This window comes from Lytechinus variegatus, chromosome 1 (assembly GCF_018143015.1).
Source record: "Lytechinus variegatus isolate NC3 chromosome 1, Lvar_3.0, whole genome shotgun sequence".
Classification (NCBI taxonomy): domain Eukaryota; kingdom Metazoa; phylum Echinodermata; class Echinoidea; order Temnopleuroida; family Toxopneustidae; genus Lytechinus; species Lytechinus variegatus.
In genome coordinates this window covers 53,702,782-53,720,277 of record NC_054740.1, presented here as the reverse complement: position 1 = coordinate 53,720,277, position 17,496 = coordinate 53,702,782, and the positions used below count along the sequence as shown (strand labels likewise).

The 17,496-nt window shown below is 36.6% G+C and overlaps 1 protein-coding gene across 1 annotated transcript; it reads right to left on the bottom strand.

Moving 5' to 3' along the window:
- Window positions 1-2,107: 2,107 nt before the first annotated feature.
- On the bottom strand, window positions 2,108-14,075 carry LOC121416791 (transcription termination factor 3, mitochondrial-like). Its single transcript, XM_041610277.1, has 6 exons — window positions 13,971-14,075; window positions 7,511-8,453; window positions 6,993-7,085; window positions 5,820-5,940; window positions 4,012-4,136; window positions 2,108-2,344 (listed from the first exon to the last, which is right to left on the bottom strand). Exons 2-6 carry the CDS (start codon window positions 8,318-8,320, stop codon window positions 2,186-2,188), a joined length of 1,308 nt encoding a protein of 435 aa, XP_041466211.1. The 5' UTR covers window positions 8,321-8,453; window positions 13,971-14,075; the 3' UTR covers window positions 2,108-2,185.
- Between the last annotated feature and the right edge of the window lie 3,421 nt (window positions 14,076-17,496).

Genomic DNA, 17,496 nt, shown 5'->3' with positions numbered 1-17,496 from the left:
TGTTGCCAAGTTGGGGGCTCACTCCCCCCCCCCCTCAGAATTTTTTGAAAATCTTTTTATTTTGCTTGTCAAATTCTTTGTTACGAATTGGCTTGTCAAAATTTTCATTCAAATCAACCCCCCCCCCCTTTCAATTATCCTGCATATAGTTAGCCCCTGAAAAATATTTTGCCTGGAATCAAGACTAGGTGAGAATTTCATGAAAGGACTTATCTATAACAAGTCCTGTTTTATCTTACATTAACTATGGTAAAAGTGCCTCTCGGTCAATCATTATCAAGAAAACTTGTCAGACCTGAAGACTTGTTGACGAAAATGTTGATGAAACCCTCACCCGATATGAAATTATACAAGGTCTCTGTCAGTGTCATCTGTAAGAGTTGTTTATATAGAGAGGAGGGTCTCCAATACTTAAAACCAAAGGATTTAAAGAAGCTTCACCCAGGAGTTATTTTTTTTACTTTATAAATTTTTATGGGAAGTGTGATAAGAGATATTCAGTGCTTTCAAATTGTTTGCATATTTAGATTTTTTTTTATTAAAGTCAATTGCATGGTTCTACTCTTCATATGCCCGTACTTTCATATTATTCCCCCCCCCCCAATTGTACATGTATTTCTAAATTGTATCTATGCTCAACAGCACAGAGCCAAAGCTAAAGGGAACCCCCTCCGGCCTCCCTTCACCCACTCTGAATATCGTCAGTAAAACTGCGCTCCTGCAATACCAATATGAAAGCTCCACTTTGCAGAAAAAAAAATCATAATTCCCCCCCCCCCCATTTTTCAAGATTATATTTATGATATGGTCTAAAAACATAGGCTTTTGAATGCTAAGTGAGAACTATGACTTGGGCTTCATTCATCAGGTTTGTTTTACTAAAAAAAAAAATTGTACAAGTGTTTATGTTATGTTTGATATGTTATGAGCTCTTTAACAGTTATATTTTTCAAAGAATGGTCTGTGGTGAATGTTCCCATTTGATGTCATCTTTTAGGTACATTTATGCACTTCCGGTAATATTGTTGTACAAAGATTATAATGATGCTTTAATCCTCATGTCCCTCAAATGTAAAACTGCTTTAGGACTTCCATTTTGTAACAGAGGACTTGCCTATAAATTTAGAACTATGTCTTTGTATTTTTGAGACATCGGCACACGAAAACCTTCCTAATGTAACAAAAAGTATTTGATGAAATTTTAATAGTATTATATTTCATTCTCATTTAAATGGTTAAAAGTCTAAGCAAGTCCCTCAACAAAAAGTTTTCCCCTATGAGATCTTTGTCACTGTGTAAGTTTGGGGATTATGTTTTTTTTTTTAAGTGACCAAAAAGGAAAATTCAATTTTATTATGTTTGGTGTTTTTTTTTCTTTTTAACTGGAGTATGTATTATATCATCTGAAATTTCATGTGAGGCTCTTATAGATACATACCAATATGCATCATCTCTTTATTTTTAGATTTCAATGATTTTCATTGTCTAAAAGAAATTTTGAAAAGGAGCATTCATCTAATCACTCTCACAACTGAAATGAGTTAAAGAATAAAAGCAACATGTTTTTCAAAATAAATACAGCTTGTTTCCATTTGTTTACATTTGTATAGAAATCTTTATTGCAAAAATACAATTACAACACTGCATGCGATAAAAGATCCTTGAGCAAGACAGTTTGTAGAGGCCCCACCACTGAAAATGATTATTTTCATCATTTGTGCTACCTGCTATACTGAATTTGATTGATACATAATAATTGAACACGTTGATGGGTCAAATATACCTTTGGTGAGGTTACTTCTGCTGTAATCTGGCCAATTCGATTGAATATGGTTGATTCAGCAATATGAATAATAGACCAGGTGACTAGAATAGCACAACAATGAACACTTCATGAAATTATTTGTTGCATTCTTACTTTGAATGCATATCATAGCATGTTGCACAATGTATTGGCAAACTGAAATATTCCAGTCGTTCGTGGACGCATTGTTTTTTGTGGATGTAAATGAAAACCACAATTCAAAAGAAAATATGAATAATCAATACATCAAAGTTGGTGCTTATCTCATTAGATTTTAAACCACCATGTCACTTTAGTACAAATGACCTTCCTCTGATCATGCATAGAATCTTTTGATCATGCGCAGAAACTCCAGAAAGGAACTACGAACTGGCTTATGCATCATGAACGGCTTGTCTTCAAGAATCTCTCGTATTCTCCGAGTGAAGTCCTAGCGATGTCTTTGCAGAAGACCTCATCTGGTAGTTTGAACATGGACATCAGCGGAACATAACCAGGCTCTTTGGGATCATACTGGTTCCGTCCGAGCAATGTCAGATACTAGGAGAAAGATTCAAGAGAAAGGAAATAGAAACTTAAATTAAAATCGACTCTACAAAACCCTACCTAACCCAAATACAACACAAAAATTCTCCATAAGTTGCAAATATCAAACAGCAATTCTGATTGGTTGATTTTCATGTAATTTTACCAAGGTAAATTGTTCAAATGAAAAATATTTTATATCGTATTGGATGGCTCAGAATGGAATACCAGAAATATTCCAAGACTTAGGGAAAATATTCCACAAATTGCAGATGAGTGGAATATTGTCCCTAACAAGTGGAATATTTCTTGTATTTCATAAAATAAAGCCATTGAATATAATTATCATTTATACACCCCCCCCCAAAAAAAAGGGGAAATTTGATTCAACAAGTCATATCACTTATTGTTGAAGAAAATATTTCATGCTTTGTATGGCATTGTTTACATTTTATGTACCGGTAACTATAACATATGATCATTTATCAATTAAATATCACTTATCACATGGCATCATCATTTCATAAGGATCAATTTTGGCCCTAGACATTTTTAAATTTATTCGATTTACAGTTACATACATATAGCAGAGCTGCCAAGTAGTACCGATTTTCAGTATTTAGTACTGAAAAGTGAGAAGAATACTGTTATAGTTTCTTGGAAAATACTGATTTCTAAAGTTTCAGCTTAAGTGTGGTCCTATGGTATTTATTGAAAATACTGATTTCCTCACTGAAAATGAAATACTGATTTTCAGCTTTGAAAATACTGAAATATTCTTTTTCTGGTTGGCAGCTCTGATATAGTTTATTATGATGTTATTGAGCTTAATTGTGATCTATGCTGCGCACAGCTTTCACTGTTGTATGTATTGTATATTTAATGCATTCGCGCATGTGTGAGAGACTATTGAATATAGTCTCATACTCAAACAGTATATTTTGTACAAGAGCCTATGGGATATTTGTCAGATTTCGGTCGTTTTAGAGATACGCTCTGAAACTGCACAGGCAACTGATGCAGACCAAAATATGCATTTTTAATGTATGGCTTAAACGCACTATATAGATGATAAATTAGTTCTACTGAATCTATAAATAAAAGTAATATGGAAAACCAGAGGTGGGGGCTCTAAGGGCCCTAACCCAAGACTGTTGTTCATTGCAAAGAAACTGACAGGTACATCACCCATGTTGTAATCTACAAAATGTATGGTTGATTGTTTGAAAATTATCTAAATTAATTTTCAATTAATTCGGCTAATTTATGCAGGATATAAGAATCTGGTTATAAACTTATGAATAAATTCCTTGAAGCTGAAATCTTTAGTTCAGAGACTATTCTTGGTATTCTTAATAACTGCAGAAAATAATAAGTATCGAAATAATAATCATCCATTTTATAGGGGCCTTTTATGTACATATTTTTGTTTTTCAACTTTTTTTGTTTCTGCTTTTATGTTATTCAAATATCTAACAATAAATACCATGAAATACATTGATTTGGTGGCAAAAGTTGTGCAAGACTTGAAAAAGGAATCATAAAATGAGGAGACATAATCATTCACAAAGTGTTTTTATTGCCATAAATGTTTAGGGGCTTTTAGGCCACCAGATTAAGGGTTAAAACAAGTCCTCCAAATAAAGTCTTTCAAGTACAGGTCAGAGGAATAAGAACATTACCTTGTGTCGATCCTTAACCCTGTTAACTTGGCCGAGGAAGATTTCTGGTGACTTAAGAAACATCTTGTGTGGGATCTCCATGACGTTGTGGAGGTAGTCAAAAGTTGAAATCAAACGATGTTTACCTGTTAGGTCACAGAAACGTGCAATACTTTGTATGATTTTAGAGAATACTGATTATCCAAGCGTACATAAGTATGGTATCAAAATATTTGAGAGAATACTCTTTCACCTAGCATATGATAATTATGTGTTCATGAAATATTTCTTTCTTGTAGTTGGAAATTTGCAAAAAATATCTGTTTTTTTACTCACGAAGTAGAGCAAATTGTCTTGCATGTGATGACCTTATCCAGTCAATATTGTCCTTTTTTTTTTACCTCATTAGTGAAAATTTAGTACAATTAATACCTAAAGCTATCTAGGGAATGGGGCTAAATGGATAGAATTGTAAATGCCTGCACAGTCTCCAATCCCTGGGGAGCAATTCATGCAACAGTTGGGCAAAAACAAAACGGTACCAGAAACAATGACCACAATAGCCTCAAAGAAACTGTTTCAAAGCAACTGGGAAAGTTTTATTTCATAGATCCCATTTGAAGCTAAAAAGGGAATAGACTCACTTATTAACCCTATATGCAACTATGTAATGCACAGCAAGTTTAATAAATATTCAATGCTTGCAAGCTGAGCATTTTACCTCAAAACTCAAATTAGCAGGTTTCAAGAATGGGCCTTATTGTGCTTGTCATCTGGGGCTGTATTTCTATTTTGAATCTCCATGCATAGAGATTCTATTGTGTTGTAGCTTTCACATATTTGATTGATTTATGAATTGCCATTTTAACTTCTTGCTTCAGTTGGAATCGGGGAAATTATTGAATTAAGAAATTAACTAGTAGCTCACTTGGCGGTATGCAAGTTATGCAACTAACACGGGAGTGGTGACCATGTCAGGGGCCGTGGAACGCTTTTCAAAGTGGGGGGCTGACCATAAAAAATCACAATCATATGGTCATTTGTCCGTTATTGTACACGGTTTTGGAAATAAGTGGGGACTGAAGTCCCCTCCCCCCCCCCCCCCCCCCCCCCCCCCCCCCGCTTCTGTGGCTCCTGCATGTCTTGGGTGTCAAATCAGATTCTCATCCACTTCAGTTGAAATCCAAACTTTGTAAAGAAAACTAGTAAAGCATCTATAAAGTGCAAATTTGTTGTTAATTTTCTCAAAATTTGGTGAATGAACATGTATGTACTCCAAGTGTGTAAAAAAAAAATCAAACTTGGGGGTTTCTCATTTAACACAAATGCTACTACAACAGCTGTTTGTAAGTTACACACAAGATTTGAATTTGTGTTGATATAGTTCAAAAGAAAGGATCCTCAGTCATTCACAAAGTTGCTCATAACTTTATCAGCTTCATTAAACGGCCACCACAACACAAATGTTAGCATTTAATCATATGCTTGATTTTTACGATTGATTGTACATTGTAGTCAATGGAATCAAGGTATGGAACAAAATCTGTGATGATTGTTAAGTTTTGTGTCAAGGGCCCAAGGTCAGCAGTCATTCGTAACTTTCAAACAGCATTAGTAAACACCACCAGGGGGCAGTTTCATAAAGCTGTTTCATGAAGAGCGACCTTAAGAAAGACTGGTGAACCTTTCTTTCACACTTACTAATCACCAATGAACATTTAATGGTGAATATCATGTACCACAACAAAGGATCACTAGCCGTTCTAAAGTCACAGCCTTATGAAAATGCCCCCCCCCCTTATATCAACAATATAAGTCTTCAAATGTACCTCTGAGCAGCATTGCTGGTTCTTTGAGGACCATGGAGCGTAAGGCTACCTTACTGAAACCACACTGGAACTCTAGGACAAACAAGTTCTCCTTGGGTCTTGAAACTTTCATGGTGACCAGCTAAAAGCATGAAAAAAAAAGCTAAAGCAATGGATAAATTGTCCAAATGCTTATCCTATGATTACTGCCACAAGATGGAAAACTCTTGAAAAATCACATTTGTAATGATGATTGAATATGGTCATAGATATATCCATGGAACTAGCAGAGCTGACATAATTAACGAAGGGATGCTAAATTCTACCCAACAGTGGAAAATCCCCCCCCCCCCGAGCAAAAAAAAAAAAAATTAACCCCTGTCAAAACAATTACAGAAGTTTTGATTGGGGAAAAGTACATAAACAGGGAGAGCTTTTTATTCAAGAAAGACAAATATATCTAGAAATAAAGCACTTTGAATTGGTCTTGGACGAGGTATAATGATAACTGCATGTATTGTAAAGGCAAATATTCCTCATTCAAATCTCAAGGAACCGCAGAAATCTTTTCAAATTAAATTGGTGAATTTCATTGTTACATTTTGAAATAAAAAACACATTTTTCTTTAGGCTTACATATTCTGGGCCCCGTTTTATAAAGGCCAATGGCCAATCAAGATCAGTGTTGAGTGAACTTGCTCAAAACACTGACCAGGAATAAATCACAGAGGTTCTTTCATATTCATCCAAAACCTTTACGTCATCAGGCGCATATCCAGCATCAGATTCTACATAGCATTTCACGGGCCCAATTGTCTGGGGAAAAAAGTGACTGTATGATGCATGTGCATGGGCCCATACATTTCTTTGTCATAGTTGATGCTGGATTCACTTTTGGTCATCGGGCTCTGGGGAGCATTTCATCAAAATTTATGTCCGACAAGTTGTCAGATGTGACAACTTTCCCTGATTCTGATAGGCTATGGTAATTGTCGGATAAAATCCTTTCATGAAATGCTCCCCTGATCTTCAGAGTTGCCTGACTTACATTGAGGTTAACTGTACTGTACAAGTTTAAAGTCTAAGGATGCTCTGGAAAATGCAAAAGAGGGGACCGGGGAGGGGTCATCATTACACCCCACCCCTCAAAAGATTAATCAAAATGATAGATTACAATACTGCAATGCAACTAACCTTGGGACACCTGGTGATAATCTCTCTGACTTTGGAATCAGAAAAACTTAAAAGCTGCTGAAAGTAACCTAGTTTGTTGTCAATCCTCTCCACCTTCAAAAAGAAAAAAAGAAAGACATGAAAATTAAATTAAAACAGAAAAAAGAGAGAAAAAAAAGGTCAAGGCATGTATTCTTTCATTATGAGTATATTTGATTCACTGACGGAGATTCAAGTAGAAACCAATCATTCAACAGAGAGAGAGAGGAGGGGGGTCTATGTGTCTAACCCCCCCCCCCACACACACACAATTGAACAGCATGATGTGACAAATAACCGCCTATGATAGTATCCAATTTTTTTGTTTTTACCTTGAGTTTAAAGAATAATTATTGCATAAATGCACAGTAATGCATGTTACAGGGTCCCTCTTCTGTAGAATTAGTTAAAATCATTCTTTCTGATAAATGAATTTCTTTGATATGAAAGTTAAACTTAAAGAGGAACAGATGAATTCAGGTATATAGTTTTATACTCACAGAGAAATTAAGGATGTAAGGGGCACGACAAACAATCTGGGAAATGGCAGTCTCAGAAAACCCTTTTTGATGCAAATAATGTACCCTGGCTTCTAGATTCCGCACATCTTCACCAAGAATGAAAGGGTTCTTGGTGACAAAAGATCCTAGATGCTCTCCTGGGACTCCCGTGTGGTGTAAAAATGCTAGCTTGTCCTTTATGTCTCTGTCAAAATCCATCTTCATAAGCATGGTGGCCACCCCTTTCCTGCTCTCCACCTTGGAAAGGTCCACGCCCATTCGCACAAGCTTCTGCAGGGTCTCGGAATGGTCCACATACGAGGCAAGGGTATATGTCTCTGGCATGAGTGGTATGTCAGCAAAGTGTTCAAGGATCTTGGGGTTCTCTGTCTCCTCAAGGATGTCAATCTCTAATTCCTGGTTCTGGTCCCACACCTCAGCCTCGTCTTCAGGAATGACACTCGCATCTGCAGAAGACAGCTCTGTGTTCAGCAAACTCTTACTGGATAAACCGTCATCTTCAAAGTTATCTAATCTTCCAGAGGCAGTTCTCTCAAATGCATCGGACTTAGATTCTGATATCAGTCTCTTGGGATGTACAAATTTCAATTTAGTTCCCGTCTTACGGAAGTCGTGTTCTACCAAGGCCCTCTCAAAGCCAGAGAATCCATGCTTATGCAACTGTTGGATCAACAAGATCTGGCTCTTGCTTTTGGACACTATGGGGACTGGAGCACTCTTGCAGATACAAAGATAGGGAAAGAATCCCTTGAAGAGTCTGCAACCAAATAGGGGGCTGCGGCAAGTCATAATGGAAATCGTGAGGTGTTTTATTGCTGGAGTAGAAGAAATTCTTGACTCATTATTGACTCATTCTTCCATCCAGTTTATTGATGATCTTCATTACATGGTGGAACAAGATGACTGTACCCATTGAAGGAGACTATTGAAAGAATAAAAAATATATACAACATTTAATAGTCATCATCTCCAATGTTGTAAGCAGGGACTTGGAAAGAGCTCAACAACACTTCACAAACAGGTACTAGTAATATGGGAGCTGTACAGGCATGTCACTCTGATCCTCAAAACTTACTGACACAATCCCAAATTTCAACAGCCCAAATCATAATAGAGTAATTGGCAAACAAGGAAACATTCAAAAGTGGCATGCTCCTGATAGTCTTGCCTGCATAATGCAATTCAATACAGCCCTGCAGCTTCTGACGTTGAAATAAATTCAACATTATTGTTCTACATTTAAATTTAGCCTATTTTGAAAGCAACTCCTTAATTTTCTTGTTGGTTGATCCAAGTTTGAGGTCTTTCAAGGAATTATGAAATGCATGGATATGATCACCAGAAAATATACCATCAAAGTTTTCAGTTTGGCAGTTCATCAGTTCACATTTTAAGCACTTCCTATAATTTCATTTTTTACTTTGATGAAATAAACACACTGGTGTTGAGATTTTACAACCGAGAATTTAACAGAGTAAAGAACTCAATATATGGTTTGGAAAGTTCTCATAGTACTTTTTCCTACAAGTCCAACATGATGCTTTATGATAAATTTTGTGGTGATTGCCAACCCCATTTGCATAGAAACTTCCACAAACTTTTTTATTTCTGATATCTGGATTTGAAAGAGAGTAAAAGTAACTTTGCTTAAAGGTCAAGTCCACCTCAGAAAAATGTTGATTTGAATCAATAGGGAAAAATCAGACAAGCACAATGCTGAAAATTTCATCAAAATCGGATGGAAAATTAGAAAGTTATGACATTTCAAAGTTTCGCTTATTTTTAACAAAATAGTTATATGAACGAGCCAGTTACATCCAATTGAGAGAGTTGATGATGTCACTCACTCACTATTTCTTTTTTTTTATTGTTTGAATTATACAATATTTCAATTTTTCCGAATTTGATGATTAGGACCTCCTTGCCTGAAGCCATAACTTTCTTATTTTACATCCGATTTTGATGAAATTTTCAGTGTTATGCTTGTTGAATTTTTCTCTTTTTATTCAAATCAAGGTTTTGTTGGGGTGGACTTGTCCTTTAAGTTGATTTTTCAGAAACAAAGAAATCTGTTTGACTTAAAAGAGTTGTATAATATACATGTTTTAGATAATTGGGTCTGACAAATTGCTAGGTGAGTTATGGAAGGGTGGCTTAAACAGTTATCTATTAGATTTTGACCAAAAAAATGTTTTCTTTTGCTTGGAATTAAACAAGCCACAAGCAGATTTTTCTTTACTTTTCTTATTACGGTTAATGGATGGAGCTGACGATCTGAAATGATCTTTGCCCTTTGACCTATGACCTGAAATTCTACTCAAATTAATATTGATAGCGATACTTGACTAAATATTTTTTCAGGTTTAATGAAATTGGATCTCATACTTGAAATCGTACAAAATGATTTTAAAATCATCTTGAAAACACAATCTTAACCTACCACCAGGTTTTACCTTTAACATGATTAGACTACAACATTCAAGTATTTTTGGTTACCATGATAATCACTCTTTTTCTTGTCCTGTACTTTTATTGCAGCAATGGCATGCTGGGTGAATACTCTCCCCTTTTATCTTAAATCAAGTTAGTCCACTCAGAGGCTTGACATAGGTTAGCATCGCTAACATTAATTTACATTTTTCTTGGACAAAATCATTAAATTGTGATTAAAATGACACTGTGACAAACGTCAGACCCCCCCCCCCCCCGAGGCTTGACATAAAATAGCATCGTTAACGTTAATTTTTTATGAATGCTGAATGATAGCGCCGGACAAGCTAAACAACGTCAATTCACATTTTTCTTGGACCAAATCATTTATGATTCAGTTAACACTGCACCGATTGTGACAGACATCAACCCCCCCCCCCCCCCCCCCCGCTAACCAGGAGGCTCCAGCTCCAAGCCAAGTCGTCGATCAAGAGGTCATTTCACTAAGTCAATAAGTGAATGATTTTTGCTCGTGAGTCATACATTGGTTGCTAAAGGATCATGGCTGTATTCGACCTGGCTTAGGTAGTTAGGCCTTAGGGCAAAATTCTTCAGAATTTTCTTTCAGAGTCAGACTTTTTTGGGGAACATTTTGGTGCGAGTTTCACTTTAGTTTCAGAGGCAGAGTCCGAGAGCGGGTCTGGTACGACACGTGACAAATCTATCTAGGTTGACTTGATCAGGTGATATGGATGGCAGAGATGCCAAGTTCAAAGACCAGCTATGCGTGAGATTTTCTGTGAATCTGAGTGAGATCACAGACATTGTCTATATGGGGATTAGAACAAAAGCTTCGGTCTGTGTTATGTTGGTTGTTCAGCTGAACTTCGTTGGCTTCACTCACCAAATACATAGACCGAAGTTTAACCGTCGTCTGTACGGGGGATCAATGGCCACGGCTAATTTCTCGTTTTTCTCCTCAATACCGTGATATTTTACACAAACAGTGCATTCATATGCACCTTTAGGTGATAATGTTTAAGTAACGACAGTTTCTTACCCTAAATTCCCGCTCTAAAAGTTGACACTTGCGACTCGAGTGGGCAGCCATCTTGGTAATGAATTATTCATGAAAAAGTGGCCGACGAAAGTTAGACTCCGCCCCATGACCTTTACGTCACACATATAGCTTGGCGAGCGCGAGGAAACGTTGAAAAGGAAAAGAATATTAATATTCATAAGCCTGACGTAAAAGAGATGATCTGATTGGCCAACGGTTTCGATAAGCAGTTGACCCGGAAGTTCATCCCACCTCATATGTTTGTGTACAATATCGACTTCGGAGGAACGAGTGAATTGGGAGCTACACGACAGCCGAGGAAAGTCACTGTTTTTGTTCCTTTCGAATTGATGTTTTACCACTTTAATGCCAATTAATGCCAAGAGGAATTAACAAGCTGCATTTTGGTAAGTTTCTTTTTATATATCGTTGTGAAATAAATAAATAAATCGATGAGCCCCGCCGGGGGGATTTTGCGTTGTACCTCCCCTAATGGCGGGGACACGCTAGCGAGCCGTCTGTGGACGAGGAGAAATTAAAAAATAAAAAAATGTTAAAAAACTCCTCGAAACAGACGGCTGCCAGCTGTCTATATGGGGATAGGCTGTGATAGTTGCGTGAGACAGATTTGAGGGGATGAACAAGAGTCCAAAATGTAGCGATCGCAACGGGTTCGCGTTTAACACATTTCCTATTCTGCCAACACACAAAATGGGCAAAATTCATTGAGCCAGTGTATCAACATTTCAAATCCTTTTTTCGTAAAATGTTACGATCTTTCTCTATTATATCTAAACTTCTTATTTCTAGTCAATTTACTCACATTTGCATCGCCAAAATGTTGTTTTTAAGGCCGTTTTCGAGAGCACCACCTGTCCGTCGTCACACAATGGAAGTCGCCATTTTGGAAAATATGACTCCAGAACCGGGTTAATCTTGCAAGTTACTTTTACTTGTTGACACCCTCTAGGGGCATCAAATAGCCATGTGTTATGTATCATTAAAACCGGCAGACTTTCTTCTACAAGTTAGTGATGATTTCAGTTCAATATCGGCAATGTTTTTTGTTACAAAAAGGAGTTTTTTGGACACTTTCGGTAAATCGTGTTTCTATTTTCTTACTTCAAAGCCGTATAAACAGAAAATTTCCCAGGGAACAGTCAAATATCAGATATAAATTAATTCTTTGAAGTGTATTTGTATCAGAAAATCTAATTTTGATATATAAGAATGTGTCGCATAGCTGCGCAAGAGGCGAATGCAAGCCCATGTTGTGCCGCCTAGAGTGTGATTTTGGTGCCATGGCTGACCGAAAGGAGTGAGTGGGCGTGGTGGTTGTGGGTGTGGTACTTGATGCATGTATGTTATTGTTAAACCCATTGAAATTAGTTGTAGGTGATAAGTTGTGCATTTGATTTCTGCATGAATTATGTGTATTGATGATAAATTAATGATAATTTCAACTTAATATTTCAAGAAAAAAAAAACAGGCGGGAATTAAAGCACGTTTAATTCCAGTCTCATTATTTTTCATGGTGTACAGGCGCAGACCATGCATTGACTGCTGCCTGGTACTGGTATTAAAATGAATAGATACATGACTATATCTATATTCTGTTGTTTTGTGTCATCATATCAATAAGCTGTCTCATCAATTCACATGATGTACACAATAATGGGTCCCTGTTTTATTATGTTTACTAGGAGGGAGATTATTTTGTAAATGTGATTTTAAATGTAGTAGAAATTCAGATAATGTCAGAGACTTGCTTTTTAACTTTATATATTCCAATATATTTAATGTTAATATATTCTATAATTCTAAGCAGTGGAGTACATTTCTAGCTACTGTTGCAGCTCCAGCTGTCTGATCCCGCATTCTCAGATCTGCAAACAAAAAGAGACATCATGGTAATTATACAGAATACAGAGTGAACATGGACAAACAGAAAGAAAAAAAAAATTACTGCAAAACTTAATTTTCTACTTTTGAATGATATAAATCTTACAGATACCGGGAAGTATAGTGGGACATTCATTTTTATTTTCTGATTAAAGTCTGTTGAGCAATGAGACCCCCAAGAGTTGATTAATTTTTTTAACAACGCAAAGCGTTCCATGCATTTCTCTTGTCTTATTCTAATTTGTTATCTTTCTTCTTGTATACTATATTTTCACAAATAGAAGCTGTTTGAATAAGAAAAATATGAAGGTAACACAGCCATGCTCTACAAGATCACCTCTTGTGTTGCATTTTAGTCAAATTAACTTAGTAACCTAAATGAAAAAAAGTATGGAAGTTTCTTAGATCTACAAGTACCTGTAGATCTGCCACCCAATGGGTACTTGTCTTGGGTGGCAGAAAAGTTCTGCGTATAGCGTCCCTTTAAGAGGCCATATCTTCAGTTATGGTGCTCCAATTGTAATTTGGTCTTCACCATTGAACTTCTCTTGAAAAAACCTTTCAAGTGATGTATAATTTGTCTGTATTTAAAAAATAAAAAAAAATCATGTAAAACAGCTCCAAAATGCTTGAGTCTCACACATAATGCGTGAGACTTGGTAGCTCTGGGATGGACCTTCATCAGTTTGAAACTGAGAACAAAAGTTTGTTTTCAAAACACAGACAGTCACATACAGATTCCATTTCAACTTCCATCACATCGTTCACGTTCAGAGACGTGCGCATTGCACAAATGCCAGTGCATACAGAAACCCGGGGATTTTGCACCTGTGTTATTAGAATTATTGTTTCGCGGAACTATGATTTCCGTATTGGACATGTGTGCATTACAAATCGCACTCAGCTCAGCTCAGCTGGTGAAGGAAGCGGTCCCACTTTTTTGTGCCGCTATATAGGCCTACCGTATATATTTTCACAATTACACACGTCACACAAAATAATATGGCATAATTTCTAGTTTGGGTGTAATTGAGACAAGGGCTTACCTTTTACCATTGCGCTTTTCGGACATGGATCCTGTTAGGGCCTATCGTATTCGTAGAACTCCTCCAGGATTACAGATGCTGGAAACATATACCGGTACATACCGCGCAGTACTCCAGCGCGCCCGCGCCCAGCTCCAGCCCCTAGCCCTTATGAGGAAGGGGGGGGGGGCGGGGGAGCGTGGTGATGGTCGTTGGTACCTCACAGTGATGCTGGCCGCTAATATTCCACAATAATCATTTATGTTCATGGAGGAATTAATCGTTGTTTCACTTGACAATAAAAAAAGAATATTTCATATTTTTTTTAAACAAAAAAAAAAAAATAGTGAGTGCAAGCAGTCTCCTCATTTGCATACGGATAGGATGTGCATATCCGGCCGGCATACGTTTTGTGAAACTTCTTATTTTTTTTCCGATTTCGATGAAATATTTTTTCAACAAAGGATAGGTCAGGCGAGATTATAGGGGAGGTGATATAAAATGGGAATTAAATGAGGGGTTTTCGAAAGAAAATGAAAAATGCGAGCAAAGTCCCGAGCAAAGTACTATCGAGTTTACTATCAGGTTTTGTATATTCATATTCAAGTCCTACATTTTTATCTCAATATGAATTATATTTGTCATATTCCTTATAAAATTTCATTATGAAGGGTAATAAACAAATCTCGACATAATGCAAATATGGCGCTGAGAAGCTGGGATGCTGGAAATGCTGATCCACCCCAATGCAAGATTTGATGCAAACATGGAATTATATGATGCAATAACCTTCATTCTGGTTCGGAAAATGTGTTATTTTCTTTTTCGGATGAATTAATCACACTGAAGAGGCAAATTAATCAAAAATTACTATAGGCCTCAGCTGTGTGCAACTGTTATTGTATATGACTATTTTCTAGTCGTATAAGAACAGACTTATTTCTGACTAGATTATGTGACTATAAGTGATTGTCATATCAGTGCACCCTGCTGACTATGGTCTTGTAAATTTGACTGACTTGTTTTAAGAGTGCACATTATGCGAGCAATTTTGACTAAGGAAAATAACAGTTTGTTTAAAATCGTTTGCTTTCCTGAGCCAAAACAGTCTAGTTTGGTATAACTATAGTCAGTAGGATAATTTGTTATATCTTTTCTTCTTTCTTTTTCCTTTCTCTTTCCTTTCTTTCTTTCTTTCTTTCGAGCAAGTGAAATGTATTTTTCGGCAAGTATTTTCCAACTATTTAGAAATTCACTTGGGGTGCGGCCCCCGCTTCCGCTGCCTATGCATTTCACTGTTAGTGGTCCGGAATACAGCAGAAAAAGCTGAAAAACAATCCCTAAAACGTACTTGAACCTGTTATCTATCCAATAATCTGGGCCTCATTCCGCTGCAAGTCGATGTGCAAAGATTAATTGGATTTGCCAAAGTAACTGCATCATGATTCGTTGAACTGTCTAAAAAAGAGACACAGTAAACTACAGCATGATCAGCACTCCCTCCCCCAATTAATAAATAAATAAATAATGAATAAGAAAATAAATAAATTAATAAGTAAATAAATAATTAAATAAATAAATAGATAAATGAATAAATACAAAAATAAATAATAAATAAATAGATAAATAACTAACTAACTAACTAAATAAATAAATGAATAAATAAAAGACCAGAGGAGGTCTCATGAAAGCTAGGACTTGTCGGATGTTTTATCTGACAAGTCATGTTTTAAGTTCAAGTTGGTCTTCATTTATCCATTTTGGAAATTTGTTTTGCTTGATCACAATTCTTCATGTCAAAATACCATATCAAACATAATATAAAGCCATTACATATATAAGAATAGTGAGTGAATACCCTTTACATAAAAACTACAAACAATAATGTCTTTAAAAACTAGCTTTCTGTTTTTGTTTGACTCCCGGAACTCGACAGGACGGCTTTTTGCTGGTAAACGGCAAATTAAATGGTCTGGGCTGATGATAATTATGTCACCCGGTATGTCACATCCCCGTGCACTTTCCGTTTTCTTATGTTATTACATAAAATCTTTTTTTTTCATTATTTCATACTTTTGAATATGCCTCCCTTATAATGAAATAAGTTGCAGCAGTAAATATCTAATGCACTAAATCAGTTGTCAATCCAATTTTTCTAGTTCTTGGAGGAAAAAAAATTGAATAAACCTAGTTTCATATAATAAAATACAAAAGAACAAGTGGGGATGTGACATGTGACATCCTCAGCCCATCTAATGAATATTCATGACCACTGTTTTCACAAAATATTGCTAAACTTTAAAATTCAATCCGATTTTGATGAAATTTTCGGCATTTTGCTCAGTGAATTCTACTCTATTTATTAAGCTTTGAATTTTCAGCCCGGACTATCCCTTTAAGCTGGTATAACCAACTACCTAGGAAACATTTTTCCCCGGGCATTTTACATTCATAGTGACTGACCTTATAGACGAAAAAGGGTGGTTTTGAATGACTGGTCAATGGTCAATCGCGGGGTCAAACGTATTTAGGGTAACTGTTTTTTCCCCAACCTTTTTTTAAAGACTAGCATAAATAATGTGTTTAGGGTATGTTTTTCCCCAAGCTTTTTTCCCGAGATCATATTTTGGCAACATCTTGTTTAGGGGCCAAAATGTGTAAATAACGCCCGCGAAAAACTTAGGGGGTTATTTTGTACACAGAAAAACTCGTTAAGGGGGTGTTTGGAAATTGGTCACGCGTGTGTACAGCAATATATTTGACTGACCCCCCCCCCCCCGGGTTAATTCTAAGCTACTGGCCAGAATCAATGAAACTTGTCAGATCTGACAACAAATGATTTGAACGGTAAATTGCCAATTCGTCTACTGCCATCCCGTCCACTCACCACATGGTCTACATTCATTTCGTCTAATGCCATTTCGTCCATCAACATTTCGTCTACCACCCATTTCGTCCAATCACCATTTCGTCTAATAGCCATTTAGTCTAATAGCCAGTTAGTCTATAGCCAATTCGTCTACAACCATTTCGTCTACCAACCATTTCGTCTAAATCCATTTGGTCTAATGCCAAATCGTCCATTAACCAGTTCGTCCACCGTTCATTTGGTCCAATAGCCATGTCGGCTAATTTCAGTTGGTCCAATATCCACATCGTCTACTTATCAACTCGTCCAATTGCCATTTCATCTAATAGTCATTTCGTCCATCAACCATTAGGTCCAATAATCAGTTCGTCTACCAACCAAATCGTCTACTAACCTTTTCGTCCAATTCCCAAATCGTCCAATAGCCACTTAGTCTAATAGCCATTAGGTCCAATAGCCATTTCGTCTAATACAAATAATTTGCGTTATCCCAGGAGGGGAGCGAAATTACTTCAATACCCCCCACCCCCAAAAAAAGAGCTCTTCCCGATCTGTCCTTTCTTCTTTCCTTGTACTATCCTCTCCCTTTTTGTTCGTTTCCCGTCGCTAGAAGCCCGCCTGCGCCTAAAATAAATGTAGGCCTAGTAGTATTGAAAATAACGATGAGTATAATGTTCG